This window comes from Theropithecus gelada, chromosome 16, assembly GCF_003255815.1.
Source record: "Theropithecus gelada isolate Dixy chromosome 16, Tgel_1.0, whole genome shotgun sequence".
NCBI lineage: Eukaryota > Metazoa > Chordata > Mammalia > Primates > Cercopithecidae > Theropithecus > Theropithecus gelada.
In genome coordinates, this window is record NC_037684.1 from 3,645,686 (window position 1) to 3,666,140 (window position 20,455).

Consider the following 20,455-nt stretch of genomic DNA (forward strand, 5'->3'; position numbering starts at 1 on the left):
AATTCTACCAAACATTTAAGGAAGGGATAATTTCAAATCTACATAAACTCTTAAGAGAAGAGGAAGGAACATTTCCCAACTCATTTTATGGGGCCAGTATTATTTTGATATGAAATCCAGATAAAGATATTTCAATAAAAGAAAACCATAGACTAACAGTCCTCATGAACATAGACTCAAAAATCTTTAAGTTAATTTTAACAAATCGGTTAAGCAGTACATTAAAAAGGATCAAATAGAGCTTAATCCAGGGATACAAGGGTGGTTTAACATTCAAAAATTAGAGCTGAGCATGGTGGCACATGCCTATAATCCCAGCTAATGAGGACACTGAGGTAAAAGGAGTGCTTGAGCCCAGGAGTTTGAATCCAGCCTGGGCAACATAGTAAGACCACCCCCATTTCTTTAAAAAAAAAAAAAAAAAAAAAAAAAACAAATCTGTCGAAACAATTCATCACATTAGGAGACCAAAAAACAAAACTATATAACTGTGACAAAATTCAACACTCATTTATGTTAAAAAAATTTTTTTAAAAACCTCTCAACACACTAAAATTTCTTCAACCCAATAAAGCACATCTATGAATAACTTACAGCTATACTTACAAAGGTAAAAAATTTAATGATTCCCTCCTTATAACAAGGACAAGGCAAGGATATCCACTCTTACCACTTTTATTTTACATTGTACCGGAGGTACTAGTCAATTAAATAAAGCAAGAAAAAAAAAGAAACCTCTCTTATTCACAGACTACATGATCTTCTGTGTAGAAAATCCTAAGGAATCTCAAGAAAAAAGTTGAATTCACTAAAACAAATACATAAATTTAGCAAGGCTTCAGGATGTAAAAATCAATACATGAAAGTCAATTGGATTTCCACATACTAGCAAAGAAATATTGGAAGATGAAATTTGTAAAGGCCATTTATAATAACATCACACACATGAAATACTTAGAAATAAATTTAACAAAGTATTTGCAAATATCTACAGGCTAAAAACTATGAAATATTGTTAAGAAATGAAAGACCTAAATAATAAGAACGATCCTTTATTGTTTCTGTCAAAGACTATATTAATGAGTCAAAAAATTAAGTATTGTTAGTCCCCAAATTGACTTACAAATCCAACACGATTCCAATCCAAATCCCAGTGAACTTATTTACAGAAATTGACAAACTATTCTGAAATTCGTGTGGCATTTCAAAGGACTCACAACAGCTAAAACAATGTTGACAAAAAATAGACATCACCAAAATAAAAAATTCTGCTCTTTGAAAGATACTAGAATGAAACGACAGCTATAGACTGGGAGAAAATATTTGTGATGCATTTAATGACAAAAGACTTGCATTTTGACCATATAAAGACTCCTACAACTTTATAAAACAACCCAATTAAAAAAATCATGGGCATGCCAGAAAAGAAGATATAGGTATATCCAATAAGCACATGGAAATATGTTCAGTTATTCATCAGATTATAATTAATCTGATCAATTATTTATCAGATAAATAATCATCAATTTTTCATGCAAACTGAAGCCACAGTGAGATAAAAATTAAACCTACTAGAATGAATAAAATTTAAAAGACTGGCAGAGTACAGTGGCTCACGCCTGTAATCTCAGCACTTTGGGAGGCCAAGGTGGGCAGATCAGTTCAAGCTGGGAGTTCAAGACCAGTTTGGCCAACATGGCAAAACCTTGTCTCTACTAAAAATACAAAAATTAGCTGGGCGTAGTGGCCATACCTGTAATCCCAGCTACTGAGTGGCTGAGGCACGAGAATTGCTTGAACCTGGGAGGCGGAAGTTGCAATGAGCCAAGATCACACCACTGCACTCCAGCCTGGGCAACAAAGCAAGACTCTGTCTCACAAGAAAAAAAAAAATCTGATATTCATTATAATTAAAAAGAAAAAAAACTGACAATACCAAGTGTTGGGAAAGATATGGAACAACTTAAATTCTCTTAGATTGCTGGTAGGAATTATACAACCACTTCAAAAACAGTTTTGACAATTTCTTAAAGAGTTCAATATACACTCCCCATATGACCTAGCAATCAGCAATTTCTCTCCTAGATTATGCACCTAGGATAAATGAAATGAAAGAAATTAAATCATATAATTAAAACTAAAAGACTTATACATGACTGTTCTTAGCAGCCTCATTCATAATAGCTTTAAGCTGGAGACAACCCAAATGTCCATCGACTTGTGGATGGATAAACAAATTGTAGTACATTCACACGATGGAATACTACTCAGTAATAAAAGAGAATGAACCACTGATACAATAACACTGATGAATCTCAAAAATATTATTCTAAGTGAAAGAAGGCTGAACCAAAGAATTCGCCATTATTTTATTTATATAAAATTATAGAAAAGGGAAAAGTAATTTACAGCAATAGAAAGCAGATCAGTGGTTTCCTGGGACCATGAGTGAGGGGACTGATTAAGAAGGGACATAAGTGGCCAGGCACGGTGGCTCACGCCTGTAATCCTAGCACTTTGGGAGGCCGAGGCAGGTGGATTGCTGGAGCTCAGGAGTTCAAGACTAGTCTGGGCAACATGGCAAACCCCCTTCTCTACTAAAAATACAAAATATTAGCCAGATGTGGTGGCATGTGCCTGTGGTCCCAGTTACTCAGGAAGCTGAGGCAGGAAAATCACTTGAACCCGGGAGGTGGAGGTTGCAGTGAGCCAAGATTATGCCACTACACTCCAGCCTGGGCAACAGAGCTAGACTCTGTCTCCAAAAAGGAAAAAAAGAGAGAAAGAAAGAAAGAAAAAAAAGAGAGACATAGGGAGCTTCTGGGGATGATGAAACTGTTCTACAGCTTCACTGTGGTGGTACACATGAGTGTATACATTGTCAAAACTCATTGAACTATACACTTAAAATTGGTGCATTTTATTGAATCTATACTTCACTAAAGTTGATTTAAAAAGACAAGAATGGTCTGGGCACAGTGGTTCACACTTGTGAGGGCAATATAGTGAGACCCCCTCTCTACAAAAAATAAACAAAAATTACCTGGGTATCGTGGTGCATGCCTGTAGTCCTATCTACTCAGGAGTCTGAGGCAAGAGGATCAATTGAGTCTAGGAGTTCAAGACCTGCCTGGGCAACATAGTGAGACCTGGTCTCTACAAAAATAAATAAATACATAAATAATAAAATTACAAATAAATAAAAAATAAAAAAATAAAAATTAGCTGAGTATAGTCACATGGCACCTGTAGTCCCAGGAGGCTGAGGCAGGAGGATAGCTTGAGCCCAGAAGTTAGAAGATATAGTGAGCTATGATCATGCCACTGCACTCTAGCCTGGGCAACAGAGTGAAACCTTGTCTCAAAGAAAACAAAAACAAAAATGAACAAACTAATCGATAATGATAAATATCAGAATAATCACCACCTTTGGAGGAATTATTGACTAAGAAATAGTAACGGAGCCTTCTGGCAGTGATGAAAATGTGCTATGTCTTTATTCGAGTGGCAAACATTCAGTGAGCTAAACACTTAGGGTTTGCATACCTCGTTGCATATTTGTTACTCCTTAATGAAAATTTTCTTAAAAATAATCACTTATGGTTGCTTGGGATGAAGTGCCTATTAAAGGAAAAGCTTTTGCTGCATTTGGCCATAATTACAATAGTGATGACCCCTGGGGTTGTCAGTGGGTGGGCTTCATCTCACAGTATTAGAGAGGTTATAGAAAGTAAAAGACACGCTCAGGACTTCAAACTCTCAGCTCAAATTGCAGTCAGAAAACCTGATCATTATACAGAAATCTCTATTTCTTATAGCTTCAGGGCAAATATGGATGAAAAATCAGCCCCCAAATAAATGTGACAGAATCAAGATGCAAGTTGAATTCACAGACTTGCCAAATCTTTTACATAAAAGTTAGCACATTAGAAAATAGATGAGACCCTGAAATTTGGAATAGTTACATATGGGTGTACTCGGAGGAATCTGAGACTTGAGCCACAATTCTCCCTAAGCTTTCCTTGGCAGGAGAAGCAATACCTTCTCTCCTGTCTGAGACTATTAGCTTTTCTTTCCTTAGAGATCCTTTAATAACTTGCCTTGGGGCAATTAGTTTGCAGGGAGATGTCTGTTTTCTTCACGATCCACCTGTACAACATTCATTGCCTTTAAATCCAAAATTGGAGACTCATCTCAGTATTTCTCCAGGAATACTAGTTCAAAGTCTGTCTTGAAAGATGAGTGTTGGTACTCCAACAGATCAGTAAGTTTTTGCTAATTTCTAGCAGCAGAAAGCTGGGTAATATGTGTGGGAATTGATTATAGTATTTTCAGACTAAGAAGGATAGATATAACTTTGGATTGCCTCAAATTTATCAATATTGGTATACTTTGCAGTATATACTTAGCAGTAATATTTTTGGTTTTAACAATTTTATTGGTAGATTAAATAAAACCTTGACTCAAAGATAGCCTATATTCAATGAGGTTGAGATGCCAGAACCTTCTTGGCTTACTATACAGTAAGAAATCTAAAGACTTTCAAGATTTCTGAAATTGATTTTTCATATGTAGCCTCTATATGTGCACTTCTACCATATTGCCCAGGACAGCCCAAATGACATTCCCTTGAGAAATAACTAAAGAAATTAATGAGGGGAGCACCAACATCACTAAAAAGTTCTGTGGTAGCTGTCCTGGGGACAATGGTGAGAGTTACTGTCACTGAAGTAAACGCTCTAATTTCAAGGGAAATGATTGTCTTCTAGAGTGACAAAAGATACATGACATTTAACTACCAGAGACAAGGCGCACTAGTCAAAGTTAGTGCTCATAAGTGTAATTAAACATGGTATTTTGATTCAGTCTCAAAGATCCAAGGCCATATTTTAACGGATCCAGTTTGTCTAGGACTCACACTGTGGTTGGTTCCTGAATATATACTTGGAATTACCATAATGAGTAGTGGGAGTTAAAGTGGCCATCTGAATGTTTTCTTGGTGATTACAGTTTCCTTAGGAATTAAATGGATAGGATACCTTCTAAATTATTACTGGATCTACTTACAGAAAAGCACTAACTATAGGTCCAGAAACATGAGTTGAGATACCACAATGGAGAATCTCAGTCTCTCACCCAGATGCCAGACTTAAGTCAGATAGTATACCCAGAACTCTTTGGTTGAAGGGAAGGTTGGGTCTCTTGGGGAAGAATTCTACCAGACTTCCTCAAGTATATATCGTGGATTTTACTCTAGGCTTTACTCAAAGGGCCCGTAGCCATTTATTAGGGTGAATATGCATTGGCAAAGGAATATCACAGACTCAGGGATTACCAGATACTGATTCCAAGTTAACATCAATTCCTAGGATCCCAAAGCACTCCCATGGGCCACTGGGTAAAGTTAGGGTGTATAGCTGTCAGACAATAAGTGCTATTTTGGTCAAAGGTTATGTCACAGGCCCAATTAATCTATGGACTTAGCTATGGTTATTTCTGGTTCTTGGATGTTTAATTGGAATAGACACACAGCAACCAACAGAATCTTCACATTTGTTCTCCATATTGGGAACTGAGGACTATTATGGTAGGAAGGATCTGGTATTATGGTAACAGAAACTCCTGAACTTTCCCTGTCTGCCAGAATGTTAAAAAAAACAAATACATAAGCAGATAACAAAAACAAAAAAACTCCACAGAGATAGATATGAAAATATATAAAGGATTTAGGGGAAGTAATCCTATCACATTCTTATCTGATTTTCCTGTTTTGTCTATGTAGAAGGTGGAGGATACATCTTTTTTTTTTTCTTTTGTGAGACAGTCTTACCCTGTCACCCAGGCTGGAGTACAGCTGCACGATTTCAGTTCACTGCAACATCCACCTCTTGGGTTCGAGCGATTCTCCTACCTCAGCCTCCCAAGTAGCTGGGACGCGTGCCACCATGCCTTCTAATTTTATGTTTTTTTTTTTTTTTTTTTTTTTTGAGACGGAGTCTCGCTCTGTCGCCCAGGCTGGAGTGCAGTGGCCGGATCTCAGCTCACTGCAAGCTCCGCCTCCCAGGTTCACGCCATTCTGCTGCCTCAGCCTCCCGAGTAGCTGGGACTACAGGCGTCCACCACCTCGCCCGGCTAGTTTTTTGTATTTTTAGTAGAGACGGGGTTTCACCGTATTAGCCAGGATGGTCTCAATCTCCTGACCTCGTGATCCGCCCTAGTAGAGATGGGGTTTCACCATGTTAGTCAGGCTGCTCTCAAACTCCTGACCTCAGGTGATCCGCCTGCCCCAGCATCCCAAAGTGCTGGGATTACAGGCATGAGCCGCTGCACCCAGCCTACATCTTGAAGAATGTAGATTACTGTGGTTCTATTTATGTGGCTATTCCAGGTGTGGAATCTTTACTGAACCAAATTGACATAGCTCTCTCATTCACAACAACTATTGGTCTGGCAAATGCTGTTTTCTCTAGAGAAGTTTACAAGGACCAAAATAAATTTGATTTCACCTGTCAAGAATAGCAATACTTTTCACTACATTCTCTAAGGGCCAAGGCAGTTCTTCTTTTCTGTATTGTAATCTAGTATACATAGACCTTGATTGTATTGACATATCACAGAACATTACGTAGGTCCATGATATCCATCATGATGATTGGACTTGATTAGCTGAAAGCAGCATTAGATGCCTTGGTAAAGTAGCATTAGATGTCTTGGTAAGTAAGCTAATGTGTGTCAGAGGATGGGAGATAAGCCCTATAAAAATACAGGTTTATGGTCTTGTTAACATTTTTACTTTGGGAGGCCGAGGCGGGCGGATCACGAGGTCAAGAACTGAGACTACCCTGACCAACATGGTGAAACCCTGTCTCTACTAAAAATACAAAAGTTAGCTGGGTGTGGTGGCGGGCGCCTGTAGTCCCAGCTACTCGGGAGGCTGAGGCAGAAGAATTGCTTGAACCCGGGAGGCGGAGATCGCAACTCCGTCTCAAAAAGAAAAAAGAAATTTTAGCAGTCCAGTAGTTCCAGGTGTAGGGTAAATTGTTGTACCGTGTGCCACCTACCACTAAAAAAGAGGCACAATGCCTATTGGATCTTTTTTATATTTTAAAAACAATTGTTGCCACATTTGCATGTGCTGCTTTTATGAATTAACTGAGCACATTTGTGTGTGTTACTTTTATGCATTAAATGAGTCATCAGCTTCCAGAGTGCATCCCAGAGAAAGAAAAGGCTTTGTAGGCTTTTCTAAACTGCAGTGCAAAAACTCTTCTTTACTTTGTGCCTTATTATATAGAAGATCCTACAGTATTTAGAGGGAATATGGCAATTTGGAATTGCATTTGGAATGCTGTGGCAATTCAAACAATAAAATCATATTGTAGTTCCCTTGAGTTTTGGAGCAAAGCTCTACCCTCTACTCAAGTTTGTGATTCTCTTTGAGAAAGTCCTCCTGTGTGTTTTTTTATTCCAATAATTCATAAAACTGTATACTTATGTTTTGTGCACTTTTCTGTTTATAGGGTATATATATATTTTTTAAAAGGTTTAGTTAAAAAAAATTTAGTTGGGAAAATAAAGTTTCAAATATAGCAAAAATAGTTACAAATGAAAAACAAGTTGGGGAGAATTTCCCTGATTTTTTTAACTTTTATTTAATTAATTAACTAATTTTATTTTTTGAGACAGGGTCTCACTTTGTCACCCAAGCTGGAGTGCAGTGGTGGGATCTTGGCTCACTGCAGCCTCCACCTCCCAGGCTTAAGCCATCCTCCCACCTCAGCCTCCTTAGTAGCTGGGACTACAGGCATGTGCCACCATACCCAGTTAATTTTTTTATTTTTTGTAGAGATGGGATTTTGCCACATTGCCCAGGCTGGTCCAAACTCCTGAGCTCAAGTTATCTGCCCACCTCAGCCTCCCAAAGTGCTGGAACTATAGGTGTGCAGCACCTGCCCGGACAACTTTTATTTTAGACTCAGGGGTACTTGTATGGGTTTGTCATATAGGTAAATTGTGTGACATGGGGGTTTGATATACATATTATTTCGCCACCCAGATAATAAGCACAGTACCCTACAGGTAGTTTTGTGACACTCTCCGTCCTCCCTCCGCTGACCCTCAGGTAGGCCTCGGTGTCTGTGCCCTTCTTTCTGTCCATATGTACTCAGTGTTTAGCGCCCACTTATAAGTGGAAACATGTTGGTATTTGGTTTTCTGTTCCTGTGTTAGTTCACTTAGGATTATGGCAGCTCCATCCATGTTGCTGCAAATGACATAATCTCATTCTTCTTATGACTGCATAGAATTCCATGGTGCATATGTACCACATTTTCTGTTACTATTTTTTTTTTTTTTTTTTGGAGACAAGGCCTCACTCTGTCACCTAGGCTGAGTGTAGTGTGATCACAGGTCACTGCAACTCAGACTCAAGCGATCCTCCCACCTCAGCCTCAGGACTAGCTAGGACTACAGGTACATACCACAATGCCAGGTAATTTTTTCTGTTTCTGTAGAGATGGTAACTCACCGTGTTACCCAGAGCTGCTTTTGAACTCCTCAGCTCAAGTGATCCTCCCTCTTCAGCCTCCCAAACTGTTGGGATTACAGGCATGAACCACTGCGCTTGGCTTGTACCACATTTTCTTTATATGGTCTACCATCGGTTCATATTTAGGTTGGTTTCCATGTCTTTGCTATTGTGAATAGTGCTGCAATGAATATACGTGTGCATGTGTCTTTATGGTAGAACAATTTATATCCCTTTGGATATATACCCAATAATAGGATTGCTGGGCCAAATGGCAATTCTGCTGTGAGTTCTTTGAGAAATCACCAAACAGTTTTCACAATGGCTGAACTAATTTACATTCTACCAACAGTGTATAAGCATTCCCTTTTTTCTGCAACCTTGCCAGCATCTGTTATTTTTTGACTTTTTAATAATAGCCATTCTGACTGGTGTGAGATGTATCTCATTGTGGTTTTGATTTGCATTTCGCTAATGATTAGCGATGTTGAGCATTTTTTCATATGCTTGTTGGCTGCACGTATGTCTTCTTCTTCATTTTTTTTTTTTTTTTTTTTCTGAGACAGGATCTCATTCTGTCATTCAGGCTGGAGTGCAGTGGCACGATTACGGTTCACTGCAGCCTCAACCTCCTGGGCTTGAGCGATCCTCCTACCTCAGCCTCCCAAGTAGCTGGGACTATAAGCCACGCCACCAGGCCCAGATAATTTTTGTAGAGATGAGGTTTCACTATGTTGTCTAAGCTAGTCTCAAATTCCTGGGTTCAAGTGATCTGCCAGGCCTCCCAGAGTGCAGTGATTATAGGCACCAGCCATGTATGTCTTCTCATGAAAATTGTATATTCAGGTCGGGTGTAAACAGAGTGAACAGACAAACAAACGGGAGATAGTTTATTTTGCTGTGCAGGAGCTTATTTTTAAAATAAACTTATATTAATTAAAATAGCTTTGGCTTTGGTACTGGAATAGACAAATCAGTGGAACAGAATATTAGATCTGGCATCAGATGCAAAAGCATGTGGGAATTTAGTATATAGCGCAGGTGGCAATATAAATCATTGGGAAAAGAAGTAATCAATGAGTTATGCTAGGACAATTAATTTTCCATATTGGGAAAAATATAAAAGTAGATTCCACCCTCATTAATGAGGAAAAGTGAGTTCTGTCTAATTAGAAACCTAGATGTGGAAAACAAAATTTTAAAAATTTTAGAAGCAGCCAAGTGTGGTGGCTCATACCTGTAATCCCAGCGACTCCTGCTAGCAGGAGGATTGCTTGAGACCAGGAATTTGAGGATGCAGTGAGCTATGATCATGCCACTGCACTCCAGTCTGGGTTACAGAGTGAGACCCTGTCGCAAAAAAAAGGAAAAAAGAAAAAAGAAAATTTAGAGCATATATTTGGAACTTAAAATGGTTTGTGCTTATTTGGAGTATTCCTTAGGAGCATTCCTTAGTGAGACCCTGTCTTAAAAAGTTTTAGAAGCAGCCAGCCATGGTGACTCACACCTGGCTGCTTCTAAAATTTTTTAAATTTTGTTTTCCACAGCTAGGTTTCTGATCAGATAGAACTCACTTTTCTCATTAATGAGGGTGGGATCTACTTTCATGTTTTTCCCAATATGAAAAAGTAATTGTCCCAATATCATTCACTGATTTTTTACTGTATATCAAAGAGAAATGATTTATATGTTTGACGACCTCAAAATTAATGTATATCCTCAAAATTAATGGATAACATTGATATGGCTAAACTCACCAAAAGTTAAATTGAAAGATGAGATAAACTGGGGAAAAATATTTGCTATGTAAATAAAAGAATGGTCATTCTCAAAATTTTACAAATCCATAAGAAGTAGACAACTGGGTGGAGCGCAGTGGCTCACACCTGTAATCCCAGCACTTTGGGAGGCCGAGGTGGGCAGATCACGAGGTCAGGAGATCGAGACCATCTTGGCTAACACGGTGAAACTACATCTCTACTAAAAAGACAAAAAGTTTAGCCAGGCGTGCTGGCAGGCATCTGTAGCCCCAGCTACTCAGGAGGCTGAGGCAGGAGAATCGCTTGAACCCAGGAGGTGGAGGTTGCAGTGAGCCGAGATCGCGCCACTGTACTCCAGCCTGGAAACAGAGTGGGACTCCATCTCAAAAAAAGAAATATGCAACTGGTCCCAACTGAAAAATGAGAAAAGGATATGAAAAAGCCATTCATAGAAGATGAAAAACCCAAACATACAATAAGCACATGAGAATATATTAAATCTCACTAGTAATCAGGGAAATGCAAATTGATAATAATGATACCATTTTTATCTATCAGATTAGAAAAAATAATAAACTCTAATAATATCAAGTATTGATGTAGATATGGAGAAATAATACTGTCATTCAATGCTGGCAAGAATGTAAATTGGTATTAACATTTTGTGAAGCAATTTGGCTATAACTAATAAAGTTGAAAATGCATATATTATACAATCCAGTAATTCCACTTCTAGTTATTTACCCTAGAGAAATGTTTGCATATGTACACAAGGAGATGTGTATAAGGATATCTATCGCAGCATTATGTTGATATCAAAATACTAAAAATAATGAAAACGCCCATCAATAGAGGAGTTTTTTTAAATTATTATTATGGTGTTTTCATATTACAGAATGCTTTATTGCAGTTAAAAAGAATAAAATATATTTCTTTACAGATATGAATTAGATCTCAATGTTAAGTAAATAAAAGCAATTTGAAGAAAGACATATGTACTGTATCAGGTTTTTTTGTTTTTTTTTTTTTTAGATGGAGTTTTGCTCTTGTTGCCCAGGCTGGAGTGCAATGGCATGATCTCTGCTCACCGCAACCTCCGCCTCCTGGGTTCAAGTGATTCTCCTGCCTCAGCCTCCCGAGTAGATGGGATTACAGGCACCCATCACCATGCCTGGCTAATTTTTGTATTTTTAGTAGAGACAGGGTTTCTCCGTGTTGGTCAGGCTGGTCTTGAACTCCCAACCTTAGGTGATCCACCCACCTCGGCCTCCCAAAGTGCTGGGATTACAGTCATGAGCCATCGCGCCTGGCCGATATCAGGTATTTTTGTTTTTGTTTTTGAGACAAGGTCTTGCTCTGTCAGCCAGGCTGGAGTGCAGTGACATGATCATAGCTCATTGCAAATCAAGCAATCCTCTGGCCTCAGCCTCTGGAGTAGCTAGGACTACAGGTGTGCACCACTATGCCTGGCTAATTTTTTACTTTTTGAAGCAATGGGGGTCTCACTGTGTTGCTATATCGGACTTTTTAAAGCACATACACAAAATGTTAACAATTATTATTTCTAGGTGTTGGGAACACATATGTTAATTCTATCATTTTCTATATTCTATTATTAAAAAGTTTTTCAAAAATAACAATGGAAAAAGAACAAGTAGGGTGCAGTTAATTGTTTCAAGTGACATACTCAGGTCAGGTAAGATAAGAACTGAACATTATACGTTGGATTTAGCCATCAATAAGTCAGTCACAAATAGTTCTTAAACATTTACTAAGTAGAGGTCATTTTGACATGTCATAGAATGAGAAAGTAGAGTATAAGCCTAAAGGCAAGATATAACTTTCCTGATTTTGATGCTGCAGCTTTTACTTACACGATAATGATTGTTGTGGTGGTAGTGATGATGAAAGCTTCAATAAGCCACGTTCCAACTGCATAAAAATCTTAAATCTCCTCTAACAACTAATCACAAACTTTCTTCTTTGCTTAGGTAGGGTTTTTGGATCGGCAGAGGACATTGGCCTTGCTGGAATTGTTCTATGACCATAGTTCACAAATGCTTAGGAGTTTACTTCGAAACCCACGACAATGTAAGTGCCACTTAGAGGGAGTATGTTCAAGCTGAAGTGTCACTTGATATGTACTGATATGATACACTGATATGATAATACAAGATTATTCTACCACCATGGAATCCCTTCACATAATAGCTCTCTTAGATCATGATAACTGTATCTAGTTGTTTATTCCCTCCACAAAATTCACTCTTCATCACAACTAGATGTATTTTTCACCACAGTGCAATACTCAAAAATTTTATATCAGAACTCAGTGAGAACTCAATTTTAAATTCATGCAAATGAAGAAATGCTCTAGTGACAGTCTGAATGTTTTGGAAATTAAGTTAGTAATGGTAATTCCATTTTATCAACAAAAAAATTTTTTTGAGACAGAATCTTACTCTTCTTGCCCAGGCTGGAGTGCAGTGGCATGATCATGACTCACTGCAGCCTCAACCTCCCAGGTGGGAGATGATTCTCCCACCTCAGCCCCCTGAGTAGCTGGGACTACAGGTGTATACCACCATGCCCAGCTAATTTTTTGTATTTTTAATAGAGAGAGGGTTTCACCCTGTTTCCAAGGATAGTCTCAAATGCCTGGGTGCTGGGATTATATGTGTAAGCCACTGCACCCCCAGCCTGATAATTCCATTTTTAATACCCAACTTAAAATTATAAGATTTATAAGAATAATATTTCCTTTTCCCAAGCATTTTTACTTGTGTACCTTTACTTATACAGTAAAATGTCCTTTTTATGTTATTTCCAAGACAAATAGAATTATGGGGTTTATTTATTTTATTTTACTTTTTCAGAGATGGGGTCTTGCTATGTTGCCCAGGCTGGCTTCACACTCCTGGGATCCAGCAATCCTCCTGCCTCAGGCTCCAGAGTAGCCAGGACTACAGGCATGTGCCACTGTGCTCAGCTTTTTCCATTTTTTTTTTTTTAAAGAGAAGGTATCGTACTGGCTGAGTTTCTCAAAGAATGTCTTTTTTTTTTTTTTTTTTTTTTTTTTTTTTGAGACAGAGTCTTACTCTGTTGCCCAGGCTGGAGTGCAATGGTGCAATCTCAGCTAACTGCAACCTCTGCCTCCCGGGTTCAAGCGATTATCCCTGCCTTATCCTCCCAAGTATCTGGGATTACAGGTGCCCGCCACTACACGCAGCTATTTTTTTTTTTGTATTTTTAGTAGAGACGGGGTTTCACCATGTTGGGCAGGCTGGTCTCAAACTCCTGACCTCAGGTATCCACCTGCCTTGGCTCCCAAAGTGCTGGGATTACAGGCATTGAGCCACCACTCCTGGCCAAGAATGTCAATATTTTATTTTTGTGTGAAGATTTATTACTTGGATACTTACAAATCTGTGGGTGATATACTTAGAGTATTTCTGAAAATTGTGAGAATCACAATTTTATAGCTTACCACTACTGTTTTGGGAGAAACGGGGACAGTCTTGTGGCATGATTTCCACTCTTTATAGTACAGACACCAGGGTTTTATTGTCATTGTTTAACAGTGGGATTCTGTGAATACTATCCAGTCTTTCCCTAGTATTCTGTTCCAGGTGCCCATATAAGTTGTAGAGGAAAATAACTGAGGAATGAAGAACATAGAAGAGGGAAAGAGATGGGGGGGGGAAATGAATGCTGGAAAAATATAGCCTCAGTGAAAGATTGTCATGGATAAAGACTTGCTTTTTATATTGCAGATATTGAAAATATATTTGAGATGAAAGATGTGTCCCCTTTCCCATCCCTATGCAATGCTTATTGTAGGGGACTACAAAGGTAGAGGACAAATTCTATTGGCCTTGGCAGTCTAAGCAACACTCCAAGTAGCAAAAGGAGAATCCTGTTTATTTCCAAAATCACACCTTTTAGGAAGGGATGATTTCTAACTTAGTAGTATAAGTTCTTTTGGATACCTTTTGACTTTTTATTGTGTTGCAACCAAAGATAACTGATATTTATTTAGAGCAATAGGTCTATATTACAATCTCTGTGCTCAATGCTTTTCTTTGCATTAATTTAATAGCTCTAATTCTGCATTATAAGATCAATGGTTTAAGTGAATATTTTGTTTTCTGCATTAGGGCCATTCATTGAATTTGAAGAGATAAACTTGACTGAGTTGTGGGGAGACATGGATAATCAGAAACACATTTATGAAGGTTTTGACGAAGTGCTCTTAGAGATGAATACATTACTTTCTGCAAAACATGCTAGCAAAACCCAAAGTAAATTATTAGAAAGTCCAGATCAACCTAAACTTGATGAACAGAGAACATCAACAACACCACCAAACCCACCAGAACAGTGGAGAGGAGTAACTGCAGAACAAGGACCACAAAGAATTTCAACTGAAGAACAAGGCAAAAAGTCAACTGCAGAACAAGAACTGTACACAGAATCAGTAATAGAACCAGGAACCCACACAGAGTCAACTCTAGAACAAGAGTCAAGTAGAGGGTTAGTAACAGAACAAGAAACACACAGAGAGTCAACTACAGAACAAGGACAGCAAAAAGGGTCAATAGAAGGACAAGGACCACGCAGAGTGTCAGTTTCAGAACAAGGGGCACGCAGAGAGTCAGTTGCAGAACAGCGGTCACGCAGAGAGTCTATTGCAGAACAGGGGTCACGCAGAGAGTCAGTTGCAGAACAGGGGTCACGCAGAGAGTCAATTGCAGAAAAAGATCGACGCAAAGGGTCGGTAGCAGAACAAGGATCACGCAGAATGTCAACTGCAGAACAGGAATCACTCAGAGAGTCAATAATAGAAGAACCATACCAAAAATCAGAACAAGCACCTTATGGAGAGATAATTTCAGAAGAGCAAAAAGACTCAACTTCACAATCAAGAAAAGATAGTATCTTAAAAAGTACAAAATATGGGGAGCCTATACCCTCTGAGTACATTGAAGTCCCTCTACAGGAAAAGAGGTCTTGGGAACAAGCATATGAAGAGGAAGTATTCCTGAGTTCTGAACTGCAGGAGGAAGTTCCAACATTAAGTAGAAAAGATCACTTTTCAGGTAGTAATGCAGTTCTTCTACAACATCGGCTCCCTGTTTCATGGAATGGTTTTTAAAGTCTTTTCAGAAAATACTCATTTAAGTCAGAATTTTTTTTCTGGCATATCAGGTCATGCAAATCTCAGGCATATTTTGCTGCTCAACATGAGCCTAGACCTTGAACAATAATCAATTAAGTTAATTACATTCACCAGTGAAATGCAAACCAGAATGTCTCTATTGTCAATTTATGTATAATTTCCATTGTACTAGATTATAGAAGTGTTTTAATTGGGTTTCTGGAAAGGTAGGAGAAGCCCTTTTGTTTTAAATGTAATGTCTGATACTAGAAACCATTTTAAAAATTTTCTTTTATTTCAACTGTAAATGGGTCTCACTTTTTTCAGTTAAATATAAAATATATGTTCTAGAAGAGTTTCTGAAAGTCATATTTAAGACAGAATGCACCCTGAATTTCAAATATTTATTCTCATGTCTTTGGTCAGAATTTAGGCATACAGTAGTTCTCCCTTATCCATGGTTTTGCTTTCCACAGTTTCAGTAAACCGCAATCAACCACAGTCAGAAAGTATTACATGGAAATTCTAGAAATAAACAATTCATACATTTTTAATTGTGCACCATTCTGAGTAGTATAATGAAATCTTGCACCTTTTGTTCAGTATGTCCATGTTGTCTATGTTACCTGCTCATTAGTCACTTAATAGCTGCTGGATTATCAGATTGTCATTATGTTGCAGTACTCTTGTTCAAGTAACCCTTATTTTACCTAATAATGGCTCCAGTCACAAGAGTAATGATGCTGGCAATTTGGATATGCCAAAGAGAAGGCATAAAGTGCTACCTTTGAAGTGAAAAGGTGAAAGTTCTCAGCTGGGCACGGTGGCTCATGCCTGTAATCCCAGCACTTTGAGAGGCTGAGGCAGGTGGATTGTTTAAGCCCAGGAGTTCAAGACCAGCCTGAGCAACATGGCAAAACGCCATCTCAAAAAAAAATTAGCTGGGCATAGTGGCATGCACCTGTAGTCTTGGCTACACAGGAGGCTGAGGTGGGAGGATCACCTGAACCTCAGGAGGTTGAGCCTGCAATAAGCCATGATTGCACCACTGCACTCCATCCAGCCTAAGCAACAAAGTGAAACCCTATCAGAAAGAAGAGAGAGAGAGAGAGAGAGAGAGGAAGGAAGGAAGGGAGGGAGGGAGGGAAGGAGAGAGGGAGGAAGGAAGGGATGAAAATTCTCAACTTAGGAAAGAAAGAAAATTGTATTCTGGGGTTGTTAAAATGTACAGTAAGAACAAATCTTTTACTTATTAAATTGTGGAGAAGGAAAAAGAAACTCATGCTAGTTTTTCTGTCACACCTCAAACTGCAAAAGTATATGTACTATCTTCAGTTTCAGGCATTCACTAGGGATCTTGGAACACATCCTCCCAAGTATAAAAAGAGGGCTACTGTATAGTAATACCTAGCTGTGAGGGTGGCTGGGAAATATAGCCCTCATTTTGCACGGCCAAATTGGATACAATAATAGCTTTTGCTACAGAGCTGCTTTCAACAATTCAAGTTATTAATTTATTCACTGTGGTTGATTACGACACTACATATATGGGAAAGTACTTAGAGTTTTTTGTGTTCCATATGCAAGGCATTTCTATCACTTATTAACCTTAGAATAGCTAATGGAATATGTAATGTCTAATTCATAAGCATTTTCATTCGTACCTTTTAGAAACTACAAAAAAGGAAGTTCAGAAAGACAAGTCCTGTGAACCCAAGTCCCAAAAAATAGAAGGAAAGTCATGGTCAGGTAACTCCTCATTTAATCCTCCTTTCATTTATACCCTAGAACAAAAATATTGTGAAAGTGAAGTTTGATTGGCTGCGTTATGGAATGTGTTTTTACAGGTGAATTTTTTACTTGCAACTGGAAGATGAAGTATGTCACATTTGAAGATGAGGAACAGGCAAACTTAATCTATGGTAACTCCAGGTTCGCAGGTACATGTTAACAATGAAAGTAGGAAGAATAGATGGCAGTCCAATAGATGGATTTAATTTACTCTGGTACTCGATGATAAAGACTGCATTTAGCTAAGGCAGAATGGGAAGGTGTTCCTTGCATTATTTTGTCCGTAAGCTGGTGAATCTAAATATATACCAGATAGATGTATTTGGTGGTGGTGTACTATTGATGGTAGAATGTGCTATTGATGAGTGCTCTTCTGCTTTGAAACTTATCGTATTAGTATACATTTTTTAACCATGATATGACCCTACCACCACTTTAAAGCTATGATCTAAGCATACAGAGAAAATCAGATACTAGATACTAAAACTCAATAGAAATCATTTCAGCTATGCCTTTCCCTGGTAGGGCCACATCTAAACATATGAGACAAGTGAGAATCTTATCTTGTTTTTGAAGACTTACAAAGAAAGATCTACTCAGCAGAGCAGAGTAGTTTCTGGCTTTCAGACAAAGCATGTCTTTAACAATGATTGTTCCAAAAGCACTCATATTTCACTAAAATCCTATTATATTGTTTTGGCTTTCACATCAACAAGTTGTAGAACTAAATTAGATCAAGATTATCTTCTTCCTACCTGCAAATTTTTCTCTCATTTAAGCCTCAAATAACAAACTTTCTATTCTCAAATTTTCTGGTGAAAATGCATGGCATTGGTCAAGCTCTTGCAGCCTGCTAATTCATGTTGTTCTTCTTAGTCATCTTTGTATCAATTTTGCTTTACCAATGTATATAAAAATTGTGAGTAATCATTTGTTTGTCACATCAAATCTCATATAGAAGGGCATGAATGATTGAATCAATGAATAAATCAAATGGAAGTCACTTTGCTGACATTTTATGAAATGTACTTCATATTATACTATTGAGCTAAAAGGTAAATATATTAGTCAAGACTCTTGGAGAAAGGAGTTGTGGTGGTGGTATTTAGTAATTTATTTAACTAGAAAGTTCAGAGTGCAGCTGTTTTCAGGCACAACTAGATTCAAAGGCTCAACAATAGCAACAGGATACTGTCTGTCTCCCTCTGAGCCCTGTTTTTCTGTGTCACTTTCAATTTGAGACAGTTTTCTCCATGCTGTGACAAAAATGGCCATGAAAGCATCTCTAAGCTTATATTCTACTAGTTCAGCAATCAGAGTACAAAAAGAATGATTCATCCCTAATAGTTCTTCCAAAAGTTCTAAGGCTAACTCTCATTGGCCTATAGTAGGTTACATTGCTATCATATATGAATTGTTAGCTGGACGTATATCACATGACCATCCATGGCACCAGAGTGGGAGGCACAGTATGACCTGACTCATCTGAACTGACAATGGAGAGATGTTTTTTCCAAAGAAAAAAGGAGGATGCTGTCCTCCTGAAGGGAGCATGGATTCCTGACAGGCAAAAATAGCAGGTATTCATTACAATAGGCACTCATTTATTTTCCCTAACTGAAAGACTTGTTCACTTTACTGTTTGGTAATGTTTCCTGCTTGACAGATTTACACTCAATTATCAGAAATATTCAGTCCTGCAAGGAGGTAAAAGGCAGAACTGCCTTCAATGGAGTTTCATTCAATCTGCTCCAGTTTGTGCAACTCCTGGAGACATTTGTTGGTGAAGATGCTCCCTTGAGTGTCAGCGAGACTCTCACCTCCTTTTTTAAGGAGGGCTATGTTGAAACAGAACAAGAGAAAATGAATGCCTTAGAACAGGTGGGTAGTATTATTTATTAATAATACAAATGAGGTCACTATTATAAGTAAATCTCTCAATCTCAGTTGCTCCTGATATGGCTCATGTTAAAAAATGTACAACCAAACTGATCACTTTATTTCAACAAGCATAGCCGTTAAAGATTCTATTTTATCATCAAATAGTCTAAGATCACACCCCAGATAACTCATTCCCTTAATAATAACATGATTGCTTCTGGCAGGAGATGGTTTATTGTACAGCTTTATTCTTTCTCTGAAGGTTGACAAGCAGATATGGATATACGCAAAGATGTGTGTGTGTGCATTATACGCCTGTGTGTGAGTGTCTTTATGAGTACACACACCTGGGGTATGATTATGGCTGAGTATATATTTTTACTCATGAGCACCCAGGTAGTACATATTTCCTAAGAACTTACTACTTACTTGGGTGACACATTAGCTTATATGAACAATTTCTTGTCTCTTACATGAAATATGTAAATTACTTTCACTAAGCTTTTTCAGTAATCATCAGCCCTATGAGTCTTTTCAGCCTAATTCTAGACAATTCCCTTTACCTTCTCAATTCCAGTTCCTCCTACTTAATCAAAAGGTATATATTCATTTTATTTTTGCAATTAGATCTATCTAGACATTAATTCAATTACTATCTCACTAATATAATTAGCCTAGTGAAAACTCTAAAAGATAAATAAAATTCATGTCAAATATAATCAATCTTAAATATAAAAAAAGAATTTTTAAAACACAGCCATTTTTCATTATTTAAACACTGCCATTCATTCCCCTTCACTCAAAACATATCCCTTAGGGCCAGGTGCAGTGGCTCATGCTTGTAATTCCAGTGCTTTGGGAGGCTGAGGAGGGAAAATCTCTTGGGCTCAGGAATTTGAAGTTACAGTGAGCTGTAATTATGCCACTCTATTCCATCCTGGGTGACACAGCAAGACTCTGTCTCTAGATAAAAATAATAATAATTTTAAAATCCCACTAAGAAGTCAGGCAGAGCACTCTGTGTATTTATCACATTCCTGAACAACTAGAGAAGGAGTGGAAAAGAATGGTCAAAGATTCTTAAGGTTTGTAGAAGAAATTTGCACACACCCACACACACACACACAAATGATTCTTAAGGAATACTAATGCAGAGAACCCCTGTTGTTGTTCTTTTTCTTCAAAGCCAGTCAAGTTTAGCAGTGGGAGGTTGTATACCAACTTTAGTTGACACTAATGTTAATAAGTTCTGATAACCCCCTACCATGGGACCAAACAAGAATGTCTGTTTTGTTTTGTTTTTGTTTTTGTTTTTGTTTTGGCCTAGAGGTAAAACAG

General features: G+C 38.0%; 1 protein-coding gene across 1 annotated transcript in view; it reads left to right on the forward strand.

The window, feature by feature from the left end:
- EFCAB5 (EF-hand calcium binding domain 5) overlaps positions 1-20,455 on the forward strand; it is a 181,928-nt gene that overhangs the window by 105,477 nt on the left and 55,996 nt on the right. The window contains exons 9-14 of the mRNA XM_025363693.1: positions 12,279-12,378; positions 14,445-14,940; positions 14,998-15,386; positions 17,117-17,194; positions 17,293-17,385; positions 18,903-19,117. Coding sequence (XP_025219478.1) covers positions 12,279-12,378; positions 14,445-14,940; positions 14,998-15,386; positions 17,117-17,194; positions 17,293-17,385; positions 18,903-19,117 — 1,371 coding nt within the window. The remainder of the gene's footprint in view (positions 1-12,278; positions 12,379-14,444; positions 14,941-14,997; positions 15,387-17,116; positions 17,195-17,292; positions 17,386-18,902; positions 19,118-20,455) is intronic.